Source organism: Macaca nemestrina, chromosome 17 (assembly GCF_043159975.1).
Source record: "Macaca nemestrina isolate mMacNem1 chromosome 17, mMacNem.hap1, whole genome shotgun sequence".
Classification (NCBI taxonomy): Eukaryota; Metazoa; Chordata; class Mammalia; order Primates; family Cercopithecidae; genus Macaca; species Macaca nemestrina.
In genome coordinates this window covers 79,045,444-79,073,327 of record NC_092141.1, presented here as the reverse complement: position 1 = coordinate 79,073,327, position 27,884 = coordinate 79,045,444, and the positions used below count along the sequence as shown (strand labels likewise).

The 27,884-nt window shown below is 38.7% G+C and overlaps 1 protein-coding gene and 1 long non-coding RNA gene across 3 annotated transcripts in view; one reads left to right on the top strand and one right to left on the bottom strand.

The window, feature by feature from the left end:
• LOC105469072 (potassium inwardly rectifying channel subfamily J member 2) overlaps positions 1-15,015 on the bottom strand; it is a 46,038-nt gene extending 31,023 nt beyond the window's left edge. For both annotated transcript variants that reach the window (XM_011719656.2, XM_071083517.1), the window contains exons 1-2: positions 14,833-15,015; positions 3,512-9,696 (exon numbers count right to left, since the gene is read on the bottom strand). In XM_011719656.2, the coding sequence (XP_011717958.1) occupies positions 8,197-9,480 (1,284 nt within the window). In that variant the 5' untranslated portion in view covers positions 9,481-9,696; positions 14,833-15,015 and the 3' untranslated portion in view covers positions 3,512-8,196. The remainder of the gene's footprint in view (positions 1-3,511; positions 9,697-14,832) is intronic.
• Positions 15,016-15,761: 746 nt separating this feature from the next.
• LOC139359677 (uncharacterized) lies at positions 15,762-27,473 on the top strand. The gene is made up of 3 exons (XR_011615965.1): positions 15,762-15,978; positions 24,139-25,142; positions 25,795-27,473. It is a non-coding gene; the product is annotated as an uncharacterized lncRNA (long non-coding RNA).
• The last annotated feature ends 411 nt before the right edge of the window (positions 27,474-27,884 follow it).

Here is a 27,884-nt window from a genome sequence, read left to right as displayed (position 1 = left end):
GGAGGGAGGGATGGGAAAGGGAGGGGAGAGGAGGGGAGGAAGACAAGGAAGAGAAACAAGGAAATAGGGAGGGAAGGAAGGAAGGAAGAAAGGAAGAAGGGAGGGAAAGAAGGAGAGAGGAAGGAAGGAAGGGGAACATACATGCTATTTTTGAAATGTCTCTGGCTTTGGAGTCTCTCTATGCTTAATTTTCTTACATTTCCCTAAACCAAGAAATTGTCATAATGTTTCTACCTCACAATTCCGTAACTTTTATATTAGTAGAAGCTTGTTTGGGTACGTATGTTGTGGTCAGAAAGCAGTCTATCAAAACCAAACCAAATATACACAAACATTTAAGTTTTCCTTGAGGGACTGTTTAACCTATAGAATTTCCATTGTAAGAGTAAAAAAATATATAGACTGTAAAGTAATGTATTCTGATTATGGCTGTGTGTCTATACAAGTATTATGTTTGTAAATAGCTGTTTTTCAACTAAGTTGATTTTAAGGTTATTGTTACTGATATATGGCTAATGGTTTCAAAAGAAGTGACTAGAAGGAGGCTAGGAGGGGAAGAAAATGGTATATATTATATTTTAAAGGTTTTACATATTTTCATTTTAAGATATTTGAAGTTGAGAAAATAGGTTTGTCTCACCAAACTTACACATTAATATGAATGTTTGCAGATGATGTTTATCTAGAATTCAAGGGTAAAAATCAAAACAAGAGGTAGGAGTTACCATCATGAATTAGAAAAGAAAGTGAGAGGGAAGGAAAGCGAGAGAGAGAGGAGTTTTTTTGTTTAAGCCAGGTAAGATTATTTATAGACATTTGAGATGTCCTTCCAAGTTATCATGGCAGAAGGTTGCTTACTTAATCCAAGTCTACTCTCTTGGTGCAGCATATTTTGTAAAGCCTCCTGGGTCATTTGAGCCAAATCAAAACCATTAATAATTAAACAACCAAACCATCTCATTAATTACATGTTCTTTATAGTCACTCATTTGTTGTTTTGTAGGACATGATATTTGCGATCTTAATTATCCAACTTTGTCACTTAAATGTGGTTCCGATTGAGTTCTGGATTTTTCTAAATATAGAATTTAACCTTAACCAAAAAGTTATAAAAAAAATTGTCACAAATAAAATATTCAAATGATGTGCTCTGAAAACGATTCCCAATAGGGTGTTTCAAAAATACTAGAATCCACAGTGACTTCCCTGCAAAGATATTTAATCTAAGTACTCGGTAATTGGTAGTTATTGTTATACACAAACTTTTTATATCTAAAACCCAGTTACTTTTGTTAGTTTTTAAGACAAAATAAATATATAACCATACCACCCATTTTCTAAGTTGTGATTGATTGGAGACCAAGTTCATATAGAAAACTCTGAGTGCCCAGTACTACATAATAATTGCTTAACAAATTTTTGGTTGAGTTGAATAGAATTTTCTAAAGTCAAGCTCCTTAATTGCCTCAACCTCTTAGAATATAATCTCGAACCTGAAATAAAAAAGATCTCTGAAAATCAATACAATGAAAATAAAACCCCTGCACTGAAGCCAGGTCGTTTGTCTCCTCTGGGCCTTCTGAACCTCCCTGCTATTACCTATGATATTAGTCATAGAGGATTATGGGATATCCTCTCTGATAATCTACATTATATAAGATACGATATGATATATGATAAACTTATCATATATGCTATATTATATCATATATGATACAATAACCTATGTCATAATAACCTATGTCATAATAACCTATGATTTATTTGACACAAAGAGTAAGGAGCAGAAAACAAACTAGTACCAGGGGAATTCTGGCAGTGGACGAAATATTAGCTGCTGGTTTCATGCTAAAGAAAGATTAAAAAGCATATCCCATCAGAAAGAGGTGCACATATTAGCTTGAGTCACATAAGGAAATGTTAAATAATATATATTATCTTTTGAATAAGGCAGATAATTGTACAATATTTTAGAAAACCATTCCTCCAAAACAAAAAAAATGCCCTTGAGGCGACAAATTTCAGTTAGTTGGAGAGAGCCATTTCCTAAGTCACTATTCACCATTATTATTCTGTTTAGTAACACTAACGTGCTACCTCTGGTTTACCTTGCTTCAATTCCTCCCTTCCGCATTCTTAACTAGTGGGTCTCCCCCTTTCCCCCAGCCATTCTACTTCTCTACTTTCCAAAGGAGGATGACCGACTCCCTTGGTTTGCCCAGAGCTTTTCCAGTTTCAGCACTGAAAGTCTTGCACTCTGGAAAACCCCTGAGTCCCAGGCAAATCAGGACAGTTGGACACCCAATTCCTAAGCCAGGCATTCTGATACTCTCATTCTACTCGTGCTGTGCAGTACTACCTTGTAATTAGATATTTCTCTTTTTATAAAATCATTATAACAACCCTCAGATAGTGACTAATCATTAGGTCACTCAGCTCCATGGTCTGAAATATTCTGAAGAAACACTGAGGTCCTGAAACAAGCTGATCATGGATTTGGTTCCTTACTTCATTTAAAGCACATAGAGCTAGCCGTCCTTTATTTATTTATGTGTTTATTTATTCACTCAAATTTGGGCAAACAAATATGATTTATTTAATCAGTTTTGCTAGCTTGAAAATGAAGATTTCTAGACGGAAATTTGTTTTTTTCTTTGTGGGTATGACCTGGGAAGCTGCTGCTTCTGAAGGCTAGAGCTTGGAGGTCTTGCCTCACTTGTCACTCAAAAGACAGTCCAAGCAAAAGGACTCTGAAATTCCTCCCTTGCCTTTTCTTTTTGTATACGTATTTAATAAAATAAAAAATAGAGGCCTTTATAGCATGCAACTCACTGCCTAGCGTTACCATAACTGGTCTTGCTTAATTATCTCAATTGCCCAGAGGATTGTGTTACACCTTTGGCTGTCATGGGCAGAAAGCAAAAGTGTGAATGTGGTCGGGTGCCTGCAGCTTGGTTAGTAACAGAACTTTGTGGTTTCGCCTGGAGACAGACCTAAACAATTCCTCGTTAATTGAAATTAATCTTAAGTTTGAAATGTACCCAAATCCCACAACCAGTGTTTGTAATTATTCTACTCCTTGTAAGTTGTTCTCTTCTCACCAAACATTAAATGAGGAATTTAGGAACAGGTTATGAACAAGGCAAGAATTCTGCACTAATGTATGCTGTGCAAACAAAAAGGATGTATTTTCATTAATGAAAAGGATAAAAACTGAAAAGCAGAAAGGCCTTAAATGTTGAAGCTTTTACCAAGCATATGTACGAAAAGAAAGTGCATAGAGTAGTCACAAAAACCCACCACCTAGTATTGAGTGGCCTCAGTTTAAGTCTCAGCACTAATAATTCATGTACGTACTTGGACAAGGTGCTTAACCTCTCTGAGCCTTAGTTTCTTCATTTCTTAAATGAGGATAATAATACAGCCTATTCCATAGAGTTGCTGTTAAGACTAAATTACTTAGTACTTAGAAAGGATTTAGAGTCATATTTGAAATATAAATAATAATTACCATATTAAAGAAAAAATAGCAAGGTACAACCCATATTTTAGAATGCAAATTTTCTCCGTATTTCCAACCTTGAAAAACATTTATTTATTTCAAATCTGCCAGAGAAAGTGGCATTTCCTTTGGGACTACATATCCTTGGTAGCTTTGTGACCTGAAACGATATATAATTGAGTGGATAAAATTAGGTTTAGATGCAGGTAAAACTGGAATTCAAATACTACCTCACTGATTCATTAGCTTTAAAATTCATACTCAGTTTCTTCACCTAAAACAGGGGTCAACACACTACTGGCCATGAGCCAAATCTAGCCCGCTGGCTGTAGAAGTTAGTAAAAATTTTTTGAAACACAGCCATACCATTTGTTTTCATACTGTCTGTAACTGCTTTCACATCACAAGGCTGAATTTGCATAGTTGAGACAGAGACCCTCTGGTTCATAAAGCCAAACAATACTTATTGCCTGGCCCTTTACAGAACTTATTTGCCAAGTCTTAATCTATAATACAAAATAATAACATCCTGATTTGGTTTCTGTGGGAATGAGATAAAAATAATAGGTAATGCAAGAACTCTACACATAGTTGAGACTCAATAAAGAGTAACTACACATTATCACCCATTAAACAGAGAATCAAAATCTAAACTTCATAATATTTTTGTTAGTTTTTTTTTTTTTTTTTTTTGGCTAGTTTATTGGTCTTTTCTATTCCCTTTCTACCTAGGCTGTTGTATCCAAAAACAAAACATGAGCTTGACTTCCTCAAACTTGAATTAAACTAATCTGCCACCCCACTGCACCTGTCTGTTGCCATTTCTATGGCTCTATTCATCTAACCTCTCAGGGTTTATGTTCTATTGTTTGGGAACATTTGCTTTATGGTGTTTCTAGAGTAATCATACAGGAAGCCCAAAGATTCTTCCACCAATTTGTTTTCAATTTTTAATTTTTTTATTTAGAAATAATAAAATAACATAATATATAAAAATATGTACAATCCATGGTTTGTGCAGTACAATAGGAAGACTTTAGATACAAAAAGACAGCAAATGGGAAAATAATAACTATCACGATTGTCAATGGCTAGGATTGTTCAACTTGCCAGAGCCCAGAGCTGAAACTCAAAATTACTAGAAAAGAGATTCTACTTTGCTGAGGGTTAGGGATGGGCAGGTAACTACGCCACACTTTTTTTTTTCACCTGAACATTATTAGACACAGAGTGAAAAAGAACTCACTCTACTTCTCAGGACAAGCTTTTGCTTTTACTGAGTGGTTTATTATAAAATATGAAGTGACATTTATTAATTGTAAGGGAAATACGATTTACGGGACAGAGCTCATCAAATAAACATCAAGACTTGGGGTAGGAGTGTATTGGGAAGAAAGGAAGTAAAGAGAAGAAAGAATGCATTAACAGAATAAAAACAAAGTAAAACAAACTTTTCTAGGAATTTGAAAATGACAACAGTGCTATAGTGACATCCTTAAAATGTCTGATTCAAGTATACTCTTAGAGGGATAGAAAACTACTCCTTTCTCAATAATCAAAATAGAATTCACTTTGTCTACATTTTATTTAAAAATAGGATAACCAGGAATCTATGGCTCCCCCCAAAAATATAGTGCCCTTCCAGATATGGGCAAAAATTCTTTAAAAGGGAATAAATCCTAAGTAAATTCAACAGGGAATCTGCTTGCAATAGAGAAGCAACACACATCTGGGAATCGACCCCAGATATTCACGGTGAGTCCCCTCCATCTGCATTCTAATGACATGTGTACACTAATTAAGGAGACCCAGTCAAGAAGGACAAATATTTTGAAGGTAAAATGCAGCAATGAATGTCGTGCATTACCTGTGTCTTGGCTCTTGACAAAAAAAAAAAAAAAAAAGAAAGAAAGAAAGAAAAAATTGCCATTTAAAGCTTGTAACTGTTAAAATGCTAATAACTAGAAAAAGGTTTCAAATGAACAGTCCATGCTGAAATAAATAACAGAAGAACATAGCAATACGAACCTTATAAGGCTGGTATATATTTGCTAAAACCATGCTAACCCGTAGCATATAGGTACTAGCTCTCAGACATTGCTGCACTGACATTATACTTTCTATGGCAATTATTTTTCTTTACAGACCTCTATTTACATTTGGCTTTAAATATGAAAATATCTGATAAACTTTATAAAATGTACACTTTAAAAACATAGCTTCTGCAAAATTTTCTTGAAAAAACAAACCTGTGCACCAGAAATTTTATATTTTTTTCTCTTTTTCAGAAATAAGTTGAAAGATTTCCCTCCCTCTTTCTTGCCCCCCCCCCCATACCCACCCCCTTTCAAATTTCTCAAGTCTTTTTAAGTGGCAGCACTCTGTGTTTAGGGGGAGCCTCTTTTGTGGCCACCCCCATTCTCCACTGTATCTTCATTTAATTTACATATCACTGAATACTCTTTGGTTTGATTATTTTCCTTTGCAAAACATCATAATAGCAGCAGCTGAAGCCCTCAATATCCTCTCACTGTCAAGAACCAAATTGTTGCCTCTTCTGTAAGTTTTCTTGTCCACTCAATCCCCAATTCCTCCAACTCTTTAAACACCTTCCCAAACCTGCCTTAACATTTGGATCTAAAACAACCACTTGCTTAACATCTCTTTCTCGGTTTCATTGAAAATAACACCTCAGTTTTCAAAGCCATCAAATCTGAAGGCTGAAAACAGCAAAAATTGTCATAGTTTTGCAGGCACGGCATTCAGATATGGCTGTTCAAGAACCAGAGACCATCACAAACATCAATTTACAAAATATGTGATTCTAGAACAAGCTGTTTTTTAATGGCATACAGAGATATAATACCATAAGAGAGTTGATTTTGAGACTCCAATTAAAAAGAAAAGTCAGTAACCCCAGAATTCACAAATAGGGAATTTTAAATTAAAAAAAAAAAAACAAAAAAAAACAAAAAAAGAGTTCCATTATTGAGCTACAGTGAGAAGAAAAAAAAAAAAAAATGTGTCTAGCAAGGCAGTCAGCCAGGCAGGGGAGGCTTCTGGAAAACAATGTGTCCTTCCTTAGTAACCTGCTCTAGGGCTCCACAGGAGACAATGCTTAGCTCACATTCAATCATAAGTATGCACACAGAAAAGGGAAATAGCCTTTTTAGACCATTATCTCCTTTACTTGTCATTATGTTGTATTTTTATGACTCTCTTTGACCCTAAAATACTGAGACATTTTCATTACTCTCCTCTGCCATAAAAAAGGCAAGTTTCCTCTTCCTCCTAAATACTTGATCTGAAGTGCTGCATCAGATTGGTTTGTCCACACCTCCCCGTTTCCCCGCTTTGGCATTCACCACCCTATCTGACACTGTAGGACTCACTCCAGACAGACTGATCAGAGGAACAAGCGTGGAGGCCAGGTGTGGCATCTCCTCTAAGGTGAAGGTGGGCTGGCGATGTCCTGACAGTCCAGGCAATAAATTCAGCAGCAAGGGTTTACACCCATTTATCTTTCATGCTGGATGGCTCAGTTTTGAGAATGCCAGGATGCCAAGGAGGTCCTATGAAGATCTTATGAAATGAATTTTGGAATGTGCAAAAGGGAAGGCCCAGAAACATGTAAGAGTACATCACCATCTCGCACACTACACATGAGCCTGGCCAGCACTGCCTAGCAGGAAAGGATGGATGTTGGTATTGTGTGTATGTGAATTTTACTGCCCCTTTCTTCTTCTTCCTCTTAAAATAAAAAAAGTTACATGAAAGGACAAAATTTTAAAAAGCACTACACTGACTAGACTCGGTGAATATGATGCTCTATTTTCTGAATAAGGTGCACAATGAACCGGCGGTTCAAGGTCTTGCTGAGGTTCAAAGTTATTGTCTCTTGATTTCAAGGCAGCCCATGGGGCTTTGTTTTCTTTTAAGTGTAAGCTCCACTGTGCAAAAATATGCATTATCTTTGGTATTTATTTTAGGTAGTTTAACTTAAAATTTGAGATAACCCATTAACATCATGGAGGAAAAAAAAAAAAACAACAACCCAGAGGCTACCATTTGGCTAGTGTTACATAATGCCCTTATGTAACAAAGAGAGAGAGAAAAAAAATCAATTCTAGCAAACAAATTACTGGCCTCAAAAAATCAGGCTCTTGTTTTGGCAGTTGATAGCCAAATACTTGCCACTTTGAAGCGCATCATGAGCTTTCAATCAAGTTCAACACTGACTTTAAAATTACACAGAAGGAAAACTACACTGCAACAAAAATACACATTTGTGTTCATGTAGTTAGCAGCTTTTCAAAAATTAAGGCAGAGTCTTGCCTTTGTTATGCCATTAAAAACATCCTTGTTCCCTAAAGAGAAGCATTCTGGATAAATCAAATACCCAACCAAGGCTTGCCTGCAAGTTCAAGTTTTGGAAAAACACAAAACAAAACATAAAAACCCATAACTTATTCTACAACATCTATGTGCCATTGGGTCACAATGGAGGCATGGTTAGTGCTTTATGCTAATCATGGAGCTTACAGTCTTTCTTTGAAACCATTGTGCTTGCCTCAGTCCCTTGTGGCCGCTTGCTTGACCCATCTTGACCAGTACCGTCATCTGTATAACTGTTTTGGGCCTCTGACCAACAGACCGTGTTGTAAAGTAACTATTCCAGAGGAGGAATCAGTCAGTCATATCTCCGACTCTCGCCGTAAGGGCCTGGGCTCTAGAGGTACACTTGCCTGGTTGTGAAGGTCTATGTCAGGGGGCGTGTCCGTACTAGTGCTTTCTGGAACTCCGTTTTCACTGTCATCTTCCTCTTTGCTTGTGAGGGCAACTTCATTTTCATAGCAAAATGAATTCGCATTTGAGAGGATGTATTTCTTTTCTGCTAAGTCTCTTGCACTGCAAAGGGGAGTGTTGGGGACTTCGTAAGTTTTGTGGAACCTGGAATAGTCCACTTTGTAGTAGTGCTTCTCTTCAAAGAGCACAGGCTCATAGCGGTGGCCCCACAGGATTTCATTTGCTAGATAAGAGCTACGGCACTGTGTCGTCATGGCAGTGGCTTCCACCATGCCTTCCAGTATGACCACGATTTCAAAGTCTGCATTGTCAATGTCCTGTTTACTCAAATCATATAAAGGACTGTCTTCATCTATTTCATGGACTATAGTGATTGGGGACACCAGAAATATACGATCGATTCCACTGTCAAACCCAACATTGATGTCTATTTGATCCAGAGGGATATACTCCCCTTCAGAAGTGATTCTGGATTTGAGGAGCTGTGCTCGGACATGAGCTTCCACCAAGTGGCTTTTCCGAAGATTGCCCACTCGCCACATCAAACACAGCTTGCCATCTCTCATGGCAATCACAGCATTGTGACTGAAGACGAGAGTCTCGTTTCTCTTCTTTGGCTTTGCCATCTTGGCCATGACTGCACCAATGATGAAAGCATCAATGATGCAGCCCACGATTGACTGGAACACCACCATGAAAACAGCAATTGGGCATTCATCCGTGACACACCTGAAACCATAGCCTATGGTTGTCTGGGTCTCAATGGAGAAGAGGAAGGCAGCCGTGAAGCTGTTGACTTCGGACACACAAGCTTTGCCCTCTTTGGATGCATCCAGGTCCCCATGGAGCAGAGCTATCAACCAAAACACACAGCCAAAAAACAGCCATGACAGGACGAAAGCCAGGCAGAAGATAACCAGCATCCACCGCCAGCGAATGTCCACACACGTGGTGAAGATGTCTGCGAGGTACCGTTGCCCCTTCTCACCCACATTGATGAACTGAACGTTACAGTGACCATCTTTCTTCACAAAGCGGCTCCTGCACTGTTGTCGGGTGTGGACTTTACTCTTCCCGTTCCCAAAGCCATTTGCAACTGCCATGGTGGCCAACTTCATACCGTCTTCTTCTGAAGAGACAATGCTGTAGCGGTTGGTTCGCACACTGCCCATCGCTTCTGCTGGGGACTCCAGTGCCTCTGCTTTGGAAAACAGTCTGAGTTTTTGCAAAACGCTTTGGAGAAACAGTTTTGAATGTTCGGTGAAGACACACACACACAAAAAATGAGGAGAGATGGGTGTCTCTGGGAGCCTCGGGGTTCTACCAAGGTCTGTCTGCTGACATGCAGAGTTACTTTAATAACTCAGCTGACATCCAGAGAACATGTCCTGCAAGAAAAGAGAGATTGTGCATTACAAAATAAGCCACTCTTAAAGAATTCTACTGTCTAAGACAATACATCCTAACAAAAACACATAATCAGGTAAAGATAAGTATACTTCACATTAAATTATAAGGTTTTACATTTCTTTGTATCCTAAGCATGCTTTGTAAACCTTTTATTTAAAAGCATAAAGTCGTTAAACATAGGAGAGTTCTCTGTGACAGTTGTTCAACCAAAATGTCAGGTCAGGTCCCCTTTCCCTTATTTTTGGCCAGGAATCTAGAATATTCTATTTTTCAGGTCTACCTCTCCCTTCTCTTATTCTCTTCTTTGGCCTGCCCCACCTGCTACGATCCCTGTTAAGCAGATGAAAGACTGTCTGATCCCAAGGTTTGTCGTAAAATTTTTGGAAAGAGGACATGTTTAGAAATCTTCGCGTGGACGCAGTATTGATATTCACTGAGTTGCATGTGCACTACGGGAGAATATGAGAGCCCCTGATGGCAAGGTTGAAATCGGAAGACAGACTATTTTGTTTAAATGATATAACTAGCAGACCGGATAGGCTGAGGAAATGCTAGAGGACGAAAGTCAGATTCCCACCTACAAATATAATAGTGATATGGATTTTGGAGTAGGCTTGATTGAGTGTATCCTGAAAACAGAGGGAACTAGTGGACAAAACCTCCTACGATGGTGAATACTGCCCCTATTGCTTATAATCATCTGAAATGGATCCCAGTTTCTGGATACTGTTTGGGCTTGCTTCATCACTTCTCACACTTCAAGCAACCACTATGCAGAAATTCCTGCTAAGTCTCTATTAGTGCAGGTAATTCTGGCTTGAAGACTTTGAAGACGCAGGTTTGCTCTGGGGGATAGAGAGCAATTCTGTTGCCTAGCAATAAGAGTCCTGAAATTCTCCTGAGATGGGGCTGTCATGTGTAATGACAGGCTAGGAAGTAAGCACCATTGTGCGAAAGGACCAGGTCTTTAGCGGATTGAGATAAGGCAGGAACTCATTTCATGTCAGTCCAATGCTGTGTTCTCTCAGACAGAGACAACTGTGTAAGGACAGATCATAAATGCTAGTCCGCTTACTTTCATTTCCAGCGCTGTTATTTGCTACAGGTTCCTATGGAGAAGGCACTCACCTTTACCTAATATGTGCAAATAGTAGTTCTCAGTTTTCTCCAATTGCCTCATTCTTCCCTAGGTAAGAACTATCTATTTACTTTAACTTGCCATCCTCACTCCTAAGAAACTATTTTCCTTGACTAACAAAAAACTAAGAGAAAGTCTAAGGTGCTTTCTTTACCAAATGTGTGATAACAAAACGAATATAAGTTAGAACTGAAAAATAAAGCCCATCCTTAACTTTTCATACAACCAAATCCTTCTGCTATATTAAACGGGGGCAATGAATAACTCATGAAAGGAGTCAGAGATTTGTTGATGCCTGATAATGAAGACTCCATTTTTTTCTTTTCCTCTAAATCCATTAAGATTACACAGTTAACAGAACCGATTTCAGCCAAGCCAGCTGCAAACAAATAAAGCCATCCATTTACATTGTTTTTGTGCGATCCCTTAAAAAGAGGCAAGGTGCATTGCCTTTGAAAATGCCTTGTTACTGTCTTTTGACTTCTTCTTTATCCAAGTTATTATGCAAGAATGTGCCCCAACACATTTTTCCTGAGATTAGTCATCTCTGAAAATTGCAATGTGTGTTACATTTTGGCAGCTTTTGACACCTAAATGATGCTTGGTTTGAAAGTGCCTTTGAATCACTTTATAAAAAGAAGTTACTGTGCTTTCTTAACCTTCCACCTGCTTCAATGTTTTGTCTGCTTCACTGTGAAGTTTGCACTTGGACCAAAGAGACAAGAATCCTACCCCTCAAGGTTCTAGATCCTGTACATGGACAGCATTTTTCAAGTAATTAGTTCATCTTAGTTGCCTCACATTTCTAAACAGACAGAGACAGCAACACCACCAAACGCAGGTGTACGTTTCAAAAAAAAGGGAGAAGAGCTTCATTTAATGAATGCTTTGTATTCTTGAGTTCTGATTGACTTCAGAACTTTGTATTATAAGCTGACACCAAGAAATTCCCTTTTCATGATTCAAAACAATCCTTCCTTGTGAGTTACCATTAGGGGCCATGAGTAGACAGTGTCAAATTTCTTCTGACTTATTTCTGTACTCCTTCCAGATTAAAACATAACAACCATATGAAATCTAAAGACTGAATTATGACTTTCCAAAAATCTTGACCCCGGGACATTTGTTTGAATTCCACAAATCACACAATACCAGCTTCCTATGAATAGCTTTCCACATTTAGAATCTTGAAAGTGGTCTGTATTGAGAGACTTATTGTCTTATTTCCATTGCTAATAACAGAATTTGTCCCACATGTGGGGCATCATTTAGAAATTTTACCATTTCTTCCTGGAAAGAGAAAAAGAGGAGTTTCGCTTTTTGGTTTGTTTTGTTTTGTTTGGCAAAATGAAAACTTTTGCCACTTCAAATAGATATGCCCCAAAACAGATTTATGTGTGTATGCATGTGCACACACATATACTATGTATTCAGACTTTTTGTGGAGCTGATTACATAGCTAAAAGCTAGAACCTGTCAGGGTTTGATGGGGTAACGGTCTTAATGTTTCATGGTAAAAATTGCTTTCACTGTTAACCTGCCCACATGCCTGAGCGACTTTAAGCAAGCACAAAACTTCCTTGCCCGGTACTCTCTCACTAGCAATTACCAATTCGTGAACAAGCTGGGAAAAGCTATCATTAAAAAAAACAGGGCTTACATGCAACTTTATTTCAAGCATATATTCAAAATAATGTTTTGAGATGCAATCAATTAGGAATAGATGAGAACACTAAGTGATACAAATCCAGAGAATTGAAATTTGATTTGATGAACAATGTGTAAATTTCCCTTCCAGCCAAAATATTTAAGGGCCTAGATGTAAATTTCATGGACACAAATAATCATTTTTATCCAGGCCATAACCCATGATGTAGAAAGTATTTTTGGGAAATTGAGAGGTTACATGTGGTGCTGTTCATGTTAAGACTATTTATAGGCTGAGCCAAAATTAAGCATAAGCAATGGAAAAAATAGTTCAGCGCTTTAAACTTAGGTAGATGTTAAAGCAGAACGAGCTATGGATAAATGTAAGGTCAAGGAGATCACATGGTACAAATGGGGGATCTAAATTGCTTTGACTTATAGAGGTAATACTTCCAATATGGTTTATGAATGACTAAAACAAAATCAAATGAGAGTAAATGTGTCCTGAAACACGGTCATGATGTGCAATGAATAAGAAAGTTTCCAAGGATAGGAAATAAAGATAGCAAAAGAAAACGTACTGGGCTGAGAGGTCTGCTAATGAGTGTTTAGAGCAGCTATTTCCCAGCTGACGCCATATAGACCAGCCTGAGTGTGCTCTGGGCACATGTTGCTATGTGAGCACAACTGCTAGGAAAGCAACCTCTTAGAAGCTCAATAAACATAAGGGAGGAGGAGGGGGAAGAGGGAGGGGAGGGGGGATACCCATCTATCTACGTGAGCCCCATGTCTAACATTTATACTCAACGACACTTGGCTTGTAGCACTGCTCAGCACCTGCATATGCTGAAAAACAGACATGTTTGGTAAATAAAAATATACACTTAAAAAATTGAAACATCCAATCTGTGCAGGTAGCTCTTTTCAATCTTTCAGGCTACGCAAAAGTCATACAAGGACGCTACAGCTAACCAGAGATTCTGCAACTGAGGAAGGAGTCCGAAGGATGTAGAAAAACTGTGTTCTTTTATTTTTTTAAAAAAAGCAAAATTCACAAGAGTTTAGATCAAATATTTCTTATGGAGACCAAGAACATTAAAAAACAAAGTGTCATTAAAATATGAGAAAGGAGGGCAGGAAGCTAAGTAAAATGGCCTTGACCTTATCCTCACCCTTTCCACCATGCTTCAATTAACATCTCTTACCCGTTCTGAGCACCAGGATTTTTTCCAGATAATGGCAAATAGAAATGAAACATTTGGAAGTGAGCAGGAAAACGCTAACAAGTGTACCGATAATGTACATCAGACACACAACAGTGATTGGCTAGAGGAAATCTGGTAGCCTATTGATTATTCATGTGAAAAGAAAACAAATGGCAAAATGCAATATGGATTCTCTGCATATCCAAGGTTTTCAAATAACACCTTATTTCCTAACAAGTAAAATCCGAATTTATGAAAATCGTCAGAATGCACAGCCTTATCCTAGTGATCATCCTATGATATCCTTACCCAGACACAGACATTAAACTGCCCATTTCCTATCCTTGTTTTTTTTTCCAATTGTCATGATGAATCCATGCTATGATGCAATCTTTTTGCAGAATCAAGTCGTTTTGACTATTTTGCTTCTCTAAAACCACACTGTCTTCAAGCCAGGTATTACCATTATTACTAAAAATAACAAATTGATTAAGGGAGAGTCATATGTAATGTGAAAGTTTTGCGATCCTCAGGCTCAAATCCAACTCGGGCTCCCGCTCTTCTTTCAGGAAGGCAACTTTGAGACACTCACTCTGTTTGAAACTCACGGCTATACTTTGAAGCAATGACGAAAAAAACAAAAAACAAAAAACAAAAAAACCCGCCAAGGATCAAGAATAGTGCTAAGTCCCAAGATTTGCCAAGGTTTAAGACCAGGGCTCAAGACGCACGCCCAAACCCTCAACCACGTTTTCTTTTTTTTTTTTCCCTTAGAGTGAGAACCGAACACAGACACTCTCGCCCTTGCCTCCAAACCCAGTATCTCGCTACAGCTGGTGCACTGGAAGTTATGAGCACAAACAGATGCTGCAGAGAAATCTGTTTCTATTGCTCAACTGTTCCAAGCATGTCTCAGTATTTTTAGCTCTGGGGATGTTCTGGTGCGCACACAAACTATATAGGCATGATCTGGGACTCCGGAGCGTGGGTGAGCGCTACAGCAGTGTGACAGCTGGGCACCTCTGGAGCAGCGGGGCAGGGTAGGGTAGGGGACGGCGGCCAGAGTCCATTCCCCAGGACACACCGGCAGCGAGCGAAAAGGAAGAAAACACAGCAGCCCTTACCTGTTGCTGGCGCAGGAGCATGGGGACATGGAGTGGAAGTGGGGGGTACAGAGGCATGTAAGATCCAGTGGTTTGTAAAAAGCGAGTGAGCCAAAGCAAACCAGAATTCCCAAGACCCAGCCTGCCGGCGCCGGGAAGGCTGCGCGCTGGCCAGGGCTCCAGTGCGCTCTGCAATATCCTGGGCTCTTTTGAGGCGGTCCGTGCGACACCGGCTCTCCTGGCCCCGCCCCCGGCCGCTGCCGGCCAATCGCAGCGCGCCTGGCCGCGCGGCCGGCCCCGGGAACCGCGGCGGGGAGGGGAGGATGCTGCGAGGCGTTGCCAGCGGAGTGAACCTGCCGCCGCCGCCTCCCCCTCCACCCTCGGAGCCCGGCCGGGGGAGTCGGGCCGGGCCGGGGAGGAGGAAGTTGCGGCCCAGCTGGGACAGCAGCAGGTGGGAAGCTGCGCGCCCGGCTGTTGCGGCTGCCTGATTGCAGCCTGGCCTTGGGCAAAGCTTCCTACTCCGTCTGGAGCCCCACACACTTCCCGGTTCCCCCGCTCGGGGGCCGCTTGCCCTGCGTGCGCCTCGAGGGGCCTGCGAGGTGCCAGCGCCGGGGAGAGACATTTACCGCCGGGGCAGGATTGCTCGTCGGCCCCGGCACGTCTCGCTCTCCCTTCCCTCTCTGCCGGAGCCCCTCGGCCCTTGGAAGTCCCCCGGGGAGGCTGCAGCGCCCGGAGAAGCCCCAGAGTCAATGGGGCGAGGGACTGGGGCGGGCGAGCAGAGCACCCAGGATTGAGACGCGCGCAAGTGCGGTCACTGCAGCGCCGCTTGGCTGTTTCTTCTCCCGACAGTTCGCGAATTACTTACAAGGAGCCTAGGCTTCTCTGAAGGGTGGACGGCTCGTTCCCTCTCGCCTTGTCCGCCGTCAATCTCTCCGCCGCCGCCCGGCACGCTTTGCTGATCTAAAATCAGAACAATTAAGAGAGTAATGATTTTTTTGGAATAGCAACTCCTACAGACACTCAGATCTGCCCTCGCTTCAGCGCCTCCCAGCCCTCATTCCCAGCAGCCAGGCGAGAGCGCGCAGACCCCTAAAAAGCAACTTGTGTTACCCGGGTCTGGATCCTGGAACTTTATAAACTAATCCGTGTGTGTGTGTAAACCGAAGAGTAAGTGCCTATTATTTCTGAGTACCTCGGTGTCCTAACGAAGCTTTGCTTCTAAAGGACAGGATATGTTTTAGGAGTCTCCTTCCACTGAGTTTTTTAAATGTTTATTTCCTCGAGCGATCAAATGTGTCTTTTGTGCAGTTTATTTAAACTTCGAAAGGCCTCCTTGAGTCGCTAAACTAATTGAGCAAACTAGCTGGTATTGTGGACGGCGCAGTCGGGATGGATTTTTGTGTGTAGGAGAGGTGAAACTGACAATTCAAGGAAAAGTTCTGTGCGAGTCCCCACCTCCCATCCTCATATCCACACGTGGCCCCTAGGAGGTGCTGGTGAAATACGGTTGCTTAGGTTTTGCAGATACGCACTTAATCCTGCCTCACCAAGTGTGCCTTTTTTCTTCGCACTGAGCAAGGTACTTAAATTAAAAGGGTGTGCAAGAGATGATTCATTCAGTGTAGCTGCTCTGATAGCCAAATGGCGATGTGGTTCCAGTTAATTTGTTGAGATTATACTGTTCACCAAGTCCTGTTACCAACTCTGTTGCCATGAACGTGGGAATCATACCTGCCCCAAGGGAGGTCTTCTTTAACATCTATTGTCATGTGTTATTTATAAACAGCTTGAATTAACACTGTAAAATAGATGGATGTCTAAGAACCTAGGCTGTATAAAAGAACCCGAGGATAGACAAGATAACTCTATATTAACCAAAGGATAATGAATGAGTTCACCGCTCAGTTCAATAAGCTTCTGAAATATGCTTCCTCCTGGACTTCTAAGAAACAGGCCAAAACTTTAATTATCCTTTAAAACATGTTAAGCCTAAATAGAAAAAGGAAATTAATCACTTATAGATTTTCTCTTCTTTATTATGATTCAGTTGGTGCATCTGTTGATGGCTAAGAATTTTCCAAACCATGTGAATTCAGAGAGGCAACACTTTTGTTGTTGTTGTTCCAGGTAATGAGCTCTCTTTGAAAACCAGTCACTCGGAAAGGGATGCCATTTTTATGCAACTTGGTTAGAAATGGTTTTGCTTTAGTATTCTATACACCACAGGCCAAAATAGTTTCATATGATAAGAAAATCTTTAAAGAAAGGAACACAGAGTTATTAGGTTATGGTTGGCTGTATAAATTTAGCTGGGCAGGGGGAGGAAGGTCATAATAAATGTATTCTGCTCTCTCTCATCAATTATCAGCATCAATCCCCTAACATTCTCTCCTCCCAAAGACTGAAGGATGTGCAGCAAAGCTTATTTCTTGAAGGAGAAGGTTCGGGAAAAATTAATAATTTTAATTAGAACTTTCCAATCTAAGTAGAATCATTACCTTAATTAGCTAGATAAGGAAGTATGAAGGATGAAATTTTGCAAATGAAATTTTGGAAATGCATGGTAGCATAGAATACCCCCATTGCTTCATTTTAGAAAAAGAAAATATAAATGTATTTTAATTAATAAATGACTTTTCATCATGTCCCTATTAGGAAAATTCTGTGTGCCAATGCTTTCAGTGTTTGAGTTAATACATCTTTTGAAGTGATGCGTGATACAGATTTCTGTATTCAGAGTCTATCTTTTTTGGCTGAATCAGGCCTTATTTAGCAAAAATCCCCATTAGTCTTGGACATGAATGCAATTGGGTGTTGGGATCCATCTGTGGATTAAATTTTTCCAAGGAAATGACAATTATGCTCTTACTGATTCTCTCCACGGTAACCACCTATAATATTAGAGCCAAATATTAGTCACAATCTGGATCTGCAGTCAGATTGTGAATAGCTGTGTGACGCAGAAGGTGATTGTTTCACTAGAAGCACAAATCTTTCCTTTGCATTTATATAAAGATCCCCAACAATTAGACATACTTTCAGACTTCCATTCACCATATATATACAGTTCAATTTCACACTGATAAAAGATGAAACGCTCCTGGCATCTGTATCCACTGGATATTAAAAACCACTTTCTAATCTTCAAAGTAATCATCATTAGCAATAAATAGTAAATAAATCGTCGTCAGATTGCCCGGAAATGTAGACAGGCTGAGTTTGCAATCTGCTGCTATGAGAACAAGCCATGTACTGTGGTGTTTTAAGGCACTGTATGTAATCTTATTTATTGGAAAACAGTTTTGGCCTTAAGTTTCACTTACCGCATTGGTAATATTTAATCTTCGTATTTTTAAATTCAGTGAACATATTTGTTGAAATAACTACTTTGTACTTTGGCTATATGCTAGGTGAGATGAAAGACAGAAGGGTCCTAGGGGGAGCAGTACCTGTTCTTAGGAGTTCAGAATGTCCAACTGAGAAGACAAGGCAGAAGCGAAACATTTAAATGATCAAACAACAATATAAGGCAGCTTATGATTACGCACTAAAATGGATCAAGCAACAATTAAAACAATAATTTTAGAGAGATTTTGAAGAATGGAATGAAGCAGGGTAAGACTTTGTAATGGAAGATTTAATAAATACGACATATTACTATGTGTAGTGGTATCAAGGATGCTGAGAACACATCAGAAGATAGGAGTGTCTCCTCATTCAATTAATTTCCTAAATGCCCACTATGCCCCAGACCTTTCTATATACAGGTAATCAAGCATATACATTATAAGTTGTTTCTAAGAATAAATGTCAGTTACATGGAAATGAATGAAAGGAACAGTATGTTTTAGTATAACTTTTGATAATTACTCAATATGATTATAATAAACATAAGATCTTTCATTTTTTACCTTTAATACAGTAGGCCTATCAGGGTACAGTAGAGCCTTTTCTCCTGCATTAAATGACCCTAGACGAAGCTTATTTAAGCCTTTCTGCTTGTTTTTCCTTCTCCATCAATGTGAGCCTTCCGTTCTCATTTTTGCTTCTGATAATGTGCCTTGGATCTGTCAGGCTGTCACCATGCTCTGCCTAATTTGTTGATTCTAATCTGTGCTGGGCTGATAAATTATGTAACCAAGGTTGCTAAAGTAATGTAAAAGCAAATATGATTTAACATATCTAAAGATGCATTTTTGAAATAGTATGAGCAGATGCTGAATTTGGAGTTACCTTCACTTGCTCAACCTCCTTTTCAGGTAAAAAAGCTTCGGGATTTGGATTGATGGCATCTATTTTGCTTCTCAGAGCATTTAAATGGCTTGGTCTTTGTATTTGCTGTTAGAAATAGCTGAGGAAAACTTCTGAGTGAGACAAGTACACTCTGAAAATACCATATTCATTTTAGGGCCAGACCCTACGTTACTGTGTTTCTTGATTCCATGATTACAATGATCGTTTCATCTGTGTTTTCTGGGATGCATTAGGTCTCCCAAAGGTAATAAGTTTACAGCCTCAGTTTACCCTCTATAACCACGGATAGCAGTTCCTTAGATCAGGTATCCTTGCCGTAAGCGCAGGTCATCGGTTAGAAGAGGTGCCTGCTGAGAAAATATCAATCATTATGCACAGACTCATCATTGCCACTGGGGAAAGGCAAGCCTTATAACTGGAAGGGTATAGTATCATCATTTAATCATAGTAATCAAGCAGTAATAAGAAGACTAATAATCAGCTAGGCTGTATGGAGGGTTTTCCAGGAAACAAACACTGCTTTTGTGCTTTACAGGATGTGCTATTCTGATATTCTGTATTGCACGTACATTTGCATGGGAAAATAATGAAGAGGGGGAAGATAGGAAGGAAGGAGGAAGTAGAGGAGACAAGAAAATATTCATTAGAAATTATTGGTTCTAAAGGAGACACAAACACGTTCAGTAGCCACCAAGGAAAGTGAGACTGCCACCAGCATCCATAGTCCCCCTCTACAGCACAGTAAGAAATGCTTTTCAGTGCCACCATCAGCAAACTGAATCTCACGTTTAAAACACCTGTAAGAATGTCTCTTTGCTTTAGTAATACATCTTTGGAAGATCGTAAGAGTCACGCAACTTGACTTTTTCCAGAACTTATAAAAACAAAACAAAAAATTAAAACAAGCAACACAAACTTCAGATAGCCAAAACGAATCACTATTGTAGACATTTATGGAATATGCCACAAGCTACGAAGAAAATGCAAAACATATTTTGAGTAACGTCAACAACACTGTAATGATACTCTTGAAAGAAAATGTACATACTTGAATGTCTAGATTTTCAGATGTGGGCTTTAAGAGTTTGTGGATTTTTTTTTTAAAGAGTATTTTTTGGTATTTTAAAAAATTATTGCTAAAATGATGTATGTCTGTTTTGGAAAATGTAAAAGATAAGCATTTTAAAATGTAGAAGAATGTAGGTAAATGTGGAAAATAATATAAATTCATATTCCCACCATTGAAAGATAACCATTATAAAGACTTTGATATATATTTCTGCTTTTCCTGTATTTCTGTTTCTATTTTTAAATCTATGTTATAACTTTTAAAAATTAACGTAATGGGTTTTTTTTTAATGATGAGGTCTCACTATATTGACCAGGCTGTTCTCAAACTCCTGGCCTCAAGTGATCCTCAAACTCAGCCTCCCAAAGTGCTGGAATTATAGGCATGAGCCACCGCACCTAGCCTCTATAATTTTAAGATCAATTATGTCATATTTTCAATACATGAGCATCACACTTTTTATATCATGCAAGTATCTGTCATGCAACTAAAAATTATTTGAAAGTGTATATTTTAATGCTCACATATATTTTATGAATTATAATTAATTCTCACCTATTCTTATACCTTTATATTCATTTTTTTTTCACCCTTACAAGTATGCATTTACTTGGTGTTGGAGATTTTTTTTATCTTCATATCTTTCTCCATTCATTATAGATTTCTAGACGTACAATTACTAGGTCAAAGCTTATGAACTCTTAAAGGTTTTTGTTGTTGTTGTTGTTGTTGTTTTTTAATGCAGTTCTTTCTAATGAAATCCCAATGGATTGAATCTCAAGGATGTTCTAAATTATGTGACTTTGCATAGTGGCTGTATTGCCCAGTAGGGAGAGGTTGAGCTTTGGGTCAACTTGACATGTGTTTGCAACCTGCCACTTACTAGTTGTGAAAGATTGTTATAGGAATTAGAAATAATAAATCTAAAATGCCTAATACTTTGTGATCAACTAATCAAAGGTATCTTTTTATTCTATCACTATTGCTCCTGCCACTAATGATGATGAAAATGATAAGGTGAATAAATCAAACATGTTAACTAGGATAATAAGGCATGCATACAATAAGTCTATAAATAAATAACAGAAGTTTATGTAGTGCTTGATTAAGTGCTAAAGTCATAAATGAAGAGGTAAGCATCTGGGGAACTTAGCAACAGATTAGTTCTATATTTGATAGGACAGGTTGGCATGAAACAGAGAAAACAGTAAAATGGATTTCACAATTGATCAGAATTTGAATAAATTCATGTATTTAAAGAAATATTAAAATTGAACATTAAACTTGGACCAGAGTTTAGTCTTTCAAGACAAAGATGTTGAGTTGACGCTTGATTCTTTGCACAAGGAGAGATCTACAGATGACTGAGCAGAAGGATAGGGTGTGTAAACAGGGCTGTTGGAACATTAATCGGACTGTCATTTCTTCATCCATTGCCTCTGGCTGCAGCCCTACCATCTTATCTTTGCTTCCATTTTTGTTTTCTTAATGTGATTTCCAACATTCCAATTTTTATTTAAAAGGAAATAGAGATACAGAAATTATGTTCCAACTGTTCATGTGAATAGGACCTATACATGTGGACTCCTAACCTGCTGATACCAAATTCAATGTTTATTCCTCTACTTTCTGCAGAGTATAACTTTTCCTAGCATCTCTGCTCAGACAAATCTAGAAACCTAAAATAAAACCTCTGTTTTTCAAAGCCACTTTCTAATTCTCCCTGACAGATCCTCCACATTATTTCTCTCCTAACTCTGAAATACATGAAATTTGAATTTTTGCTCCTTATGCACGACCCAATTCCAAATGCTTGGCTCAATTTTCATGCTTCCCTGTGCAAGAGTTTCTTCCATTTTAAAAATAAATTTGATCAGTGTCTACAGGTTTAATTGAATGTTTCCTTTATCACTGACCAGCTTCCATTCTGTAGGCACTTATCCTCAATTGAGATTTAATGTCAGTGTTCCAATAAATTTAAGTTTTCATATTCAAAGTCCTAGTGTATAAGTTACAAATAAATAAAACTTGTATTGCAACTATGCAAAACTAAAATGCTATACCCAACTACTACCAATAACATTAGCGATTTATGATAGCACAATAATATTCATAGCATTATATGACTATTAAAAGAAAATGCAAGTTTTCAGGTGAAACTTTTAGCTCCATGACAGACCAGCCTGTAGTTATCAGTGTATACAGTTTACAGCTACAAAAACTGACTTTGCTATTTATTGCAGAAAAGTACTCAGTTAAAAGTAAGTATTGTTCCTTCAGCAAAATATTCACTGACCCAAAACTCTTTGTGACATTTTACAATGCACACAGCCTCATGCAAGTTTAGACAAGTGGACTTATACTGTCTTATGAGTGCCTGCCCCTAATAAACTACCTCGTAATGCAAAAGTAACATATCTTTCATGACTATTTTGACAAAAGTTTAAAACACATATGATGAAGTTCAACTTTCAGGAACCAAGGACTGCCAGAAAATATTAGTTTCTACATTATATATGCATTTAGAAGTTTACTTGAAATCTGCCTTTTATAAAGGAATGGTATGAATAAGTGAAACTGTACATTTTTTAAACTTGATTGCCATTAAAGCAGAAATTCTAAGGTTGAAAAAAATAGGTGCTTCATTAGATTTTTTAATGCACTTATTAGGCTCAAATCCAGACATTTCATCTGCATCATTTGGATTTGAGCTACATACAATTCATTTTAAGTGTTAAAGAAATTTAAATGAATTACTATTATAAGCAAATGTTTTTAGAAATTATTTCTAGGATTAGCGATAGAGCAACTCAGAATTTATATCATAGACTTAAATTCTATCACCAGTGTTTCAGCTTCTGATCTTTTTATCACAAAGATCTCATTTCAAAACATGTAGTAATACAAAAGTCTATTCTTTTGTATGGTTTGCATAACTGAGTCACCAAGTTTTAGCAAGGCAGGAACTGACAGTATAAATAATGTTTTTTTTTTTTTTTTGCAATCTGATTGTCATTTCCCTGCATGTAAACAGAAATATGTGAATACTCACATCTTGCCTGTTAAGTCAACTTGGGAAAAAGTTGGGAGAGCTAGCTTTCCCATTTACTGAGATTAAACCTCTTTTATGTGTTAGCACGTGTAAGAATGCTTGGAAAAAAACCTTGAAAAATAATCTGTCCTACCTATCAAAGTCCAAAGCTATTGCTTTTACTGTGTATTATTTTTATATAAAAAAGTAATGCCTTCTTTGCACAGATTAAGTTAAGGAAAGTATATACTTAATAGTTTCATTGGCAGAAAGCAAATTCAAAAAGTATATGAACATGCAGGCACACACTACAGACTCATGCACATACACAATTATATCTGTTGACCCAATGATGACACATCCAAAAACCTCATAAAAAGATGAAGAGGGCTAAGATTTGATTTGCAGTTGCTTAATTCTAACAGAAGAGCTGTGGTCAGTTCTAAGACTCTTTGTCGTAACCTGCCTTCATGATCTTGGTTTTATGATATTTAGAGTCCAGTTACATTTTGCAATTTAAAAAGTCACCTATTCACTCGTTACACACATATTTATTATGCACTAAATTATGAAACATTCAAAATAGATACTGGCAGCTCTCAATATTTTTGAAAAGTAGAACAATCTGTAAAGTTCTAAGGCCAAACAGCTTCAACATGTCAGTAAAACATGAGCTAAGTACACATAATTTAAGCAGTTCCCTTAGACTAACAGACAATGCACATTTTATCTGAACATCTACCTGGTCAAAGTATCATTTACCCAACAGCCTTAGTCCCCAGTGCCATATCCATAGTTTCAAAATCCAGATAGTATAATGGAAATTTATACAAGTCTCTTTAATCCTGCGTTCAAAATGAATCAATGCTCTTCTCTAAGTGAATGAAACACAGAAATTAGTTTACTCCTCTCTGTGTTGTATCTTCTTTCCTTAAGCATTGCTTGCCTTTGTTCCTTTTTTTCCTCTCCATAGTCCATACATTAATTCAAGTCCTACATAAAGGGGATCGGTACCAAAAAATAGCCGGTGATCCACGCGGAATGCTCTGAATTGTATTACTACCACGATTTAGCATTGAGTTCATTCTGAAAATACAGCTCAAGACCTGCATGATTCCAGCTCCACAGGCTCCACTGAAAAGCATTGCCTATCAAAGCAACACACAGAAAAAGCACCAAACATGCTTGATAATATAAAACCACGCCATACCCCCACAGAATGAGACAATCCAGTCAGCAAGAAAAAAAACAATCATTGTTGGAATGATTTCTCCATAATGGAAAGCAATTCTCTGTGAATTGACTTACAGGTCATGACATAAAACCAAAGAAACAAAGAAAGAACTCTAAGCATTGACAGATGTTCTGTGCTCGCTCCTGCCTCCTGAACCCCTCCGAGTCTCCATCAGAAGGCAGCCTGACCTGCAGCCCCTTTCAAGCAACTTAGGAACTGGAGAGCTCTCATACAAAAGGTTTTACCCCTAATTCCACTGAAGACCCCCTCGAACCAAGAAAAAATTTTCTCACAGGAGAATTTAAGAGAGTCTATGGATTCATGCTCGATTTCATAATTTCCTCTCTGTACAAAAACCAGGGTATTTATTTCACTTACGTAATTTCCAGGGAATCAGTTGCATGACCTGACTTGTATTCTGTTGGTCTACTGAGGGGACCTTACCGTCAGTCACCCTTGGTGAGAACATACCCAAGGGCTGATATATGACTGCAAAGGAACTTAACAATTCCTGGAAGGAAAAGGGTTAAGAGCCAGTAAAAACAGCATAAATTTACACATGACCTAGTGCGATTACACTTTTATTCTCTTCCTTGGAAGAAACAACAACAATGACAACCTCCATAACTAATGCTTCTGGTCTAAAAAACCTTCTCCCTAAAGGACATGTTTTCACCCACTACCGATGATCTCAACAACTTTCTGGATAGAAAGGACCTATAGACAGAGAGATGTACCTGCCGGTGAGTTTTCTTCCCAAAGGATCTGAAAAGTCCATTCCAGGTCATGGGAAAATCATCTCAATGATTGTGCTGAAGGGAGCAGCCTTGTATGATTGGTTTGTGATGGTTCGATTCAAGCTGACAAGTTCTAGAATGATCATTGTTTTGTCCCAATCTTAACTTGCTAAGAAGGGAGATGGCTTGAATAGCCAGAGGCCTTGACTACAGAAAGAACTGTGAGTAGATAAAAGCTACTGCAGTGGCTTCATTTAAAAAAAAAAAAAAAAAAAAAAAGCTGGCCCTGATACCATTGCCTTCCATGAGGCAGAGTGCTCTGCCTTTTTCTTTGCAAAATATAGGAAGAGGATTGTCTAAGCAAGTGAAAAGTAGTTGGGGACAAATAAAGGACACACGTTTTTTTTTTCCTTTTATAGGTGAGATCAAATGCACCAAAGACTAAACGAAGCCAATGCCTCAGTCCTGTCTGTCCTAGCCTTGCAATAGAGGCGTCACTAGGTGAATAAGCTAGTTACAAACTGAGCTTTTAGTATAGGGTTCTCTGGGGCCAGCAGAAAGGGAGCAGACAGGTGGGCTACAACCTCTCCCTCCTACTCATATCTCTCAACAACCCAACAATCTCCTTTCCTCTTTGTCTTTCCCTTTCCTCCTCTAGGAATTTTTCATCAGCTGAAGAACAGGGGCATTTGCTGCCACAGAGAGAAGTTGCTTTTTTGCCTTTAGCCATGGATGTATCAGGGTGGTCATGTATTCACCTGGAGAGCCCACAGATACCACTGACACAGCAGCTGCTCTGACAATAGCCCATCAATTGTACTCTCTTCTCTTTCTCCCCTCTCCTCCTCCTTCCTGCTATCCACACACAAATCCTTCAAGGAAAACCTCTACAATGCTTCCTGACAACAGGGCTGAAATATCTGGAGTAGCAGATACCTTAGAAGGGCTATCTTGGAGACTTCTGAATGAAATTGATGGTATTAGAAGTGCTGATGAAGAACTAATTTAAATGGAAAAGGTAGACATCCAGAAAAAAGTAAACATTTAGAGATAGCGTTAATTGGAAGATTTTTATTTTAAAATCTATTCTTAAAAAAAAAAACACTTCAATTTTTTTGTGTGGAGTGACTTTCCTTGCACCGTACATATGGGCTATTCTAAAATACATCTCTCTCCTTTTATTCATGAAAAATAATACGACTAAGAGAATTATTGATGGAGAAGTATCTGGGTCAGGAAAATGACCCAAAACTGAGATTTATGCTTTACTGAAGAATATCCTTATATTACTAGACCTGTAGAAAAGAAAACTCTGCATTTTTCTAATATATTTAAGTAAGGGCACCACATGTTCCCTTCTGGAAAGAATAATAAGAGTGTGCAAACTGTGTCCACAGGCCAAATCAAGCTCACGACTTATACATACAGCTTGTGAACGAAGAATGTTTTTACATTTTTAAGGTAGCAAACAATCAAGAGAGGAATACTATTTTGTGACATTTAAACATTTTATGAGATTCAAATATATGTATTCATGAATAAAGTTTTATTGGAACACAGCTATGTTCATTCGGTTACAGATTGTCTCTGACTGCTTCCCAGCTGCAACAGCAGAGTTGAGTGGGTGACACAGGGCGTGTATGTGGGCCCATACAATCTAAAACACTCACTATCTGATCCTTTATTTTTAAAAAAGTTTGCTGATTGCTGACCTAGAGTAATGCGATGAAGCATCAGGCTGAATTGAGTAAAAAGGATGTGAGAACTGTCTCTCATTTTGATTCTTGGAGGCTGAGTAAATTTGACTAATTTACTTAAATGTTGGTGCTTCCTCATTAAAGTTGAGATAAAATTCAGGGCCAGGCGCACTGGCTCACGCCTGTAATCCCAGCACTTCGGGAGGCTGAGGCAGGTGGATCACGAGGTCAGGATTTCAAGTCCAGCCTGGCCAAGATAGTGAAACACCATCTCTACTAAAAATACAAAAATTAGCTGGGTGTGGTGTAGGGCACCTGTAATGCCAGCTACTCAGGAGGCTGAGGCAGAGAATTGCTTGAACCCGGGAGGCGGAGGTTGCAATGAGCTGAGATCATGCCACTGCACTCCAGCTTGGGCGACAGAGCAAGACTCCGTCTCAAAAAAATAAAAAATTATCTAATTTTTTTTTTTTTTAGGATGCACTAAATAATGATTGTAAATATGTACACAAACAATAAATGTGTCTGACTGTGGTGACTCATGCCTGTAATCTCAGCACTTTGGGAGGCTGAGGTGGAAGGATCACTCGAGCCCACGAGTTCGAGGCCAGCCTGGGCAACCTACAGCAACCCCATCTCTGCAAAAAATAGAAAAATTGGCCATGTTTGGTGGCACGTACCTGTAGTCCCAGCTACTCTAGAGGATGAGGCAGGAGGGTCACTTGAGCCTGGAAGGTCAAGGCTGCAGTGAGCTGTGATCATGCCACCGCATGCCAACCAGGGTGACAGAGCAAGACCCTGTCTCAAAAACAAACAGAATGAAAACCTAATACATGTTATTTTCTGTTCAGACTAATTGTAATTGACATGCTTTGATCAAATACCCTTACATATTAAGTGGCTTCCAAATGGGTTCATAAAATAGAATGAGAAATATTATTAATATCAGTCAATAAAATCAATGAATGTGAATGATTCCATGAAGATAAACTTTTGACCTATTTTTCGACACCGTATATTTTCTTGATTTTTGCAAATCTATCACTAGACT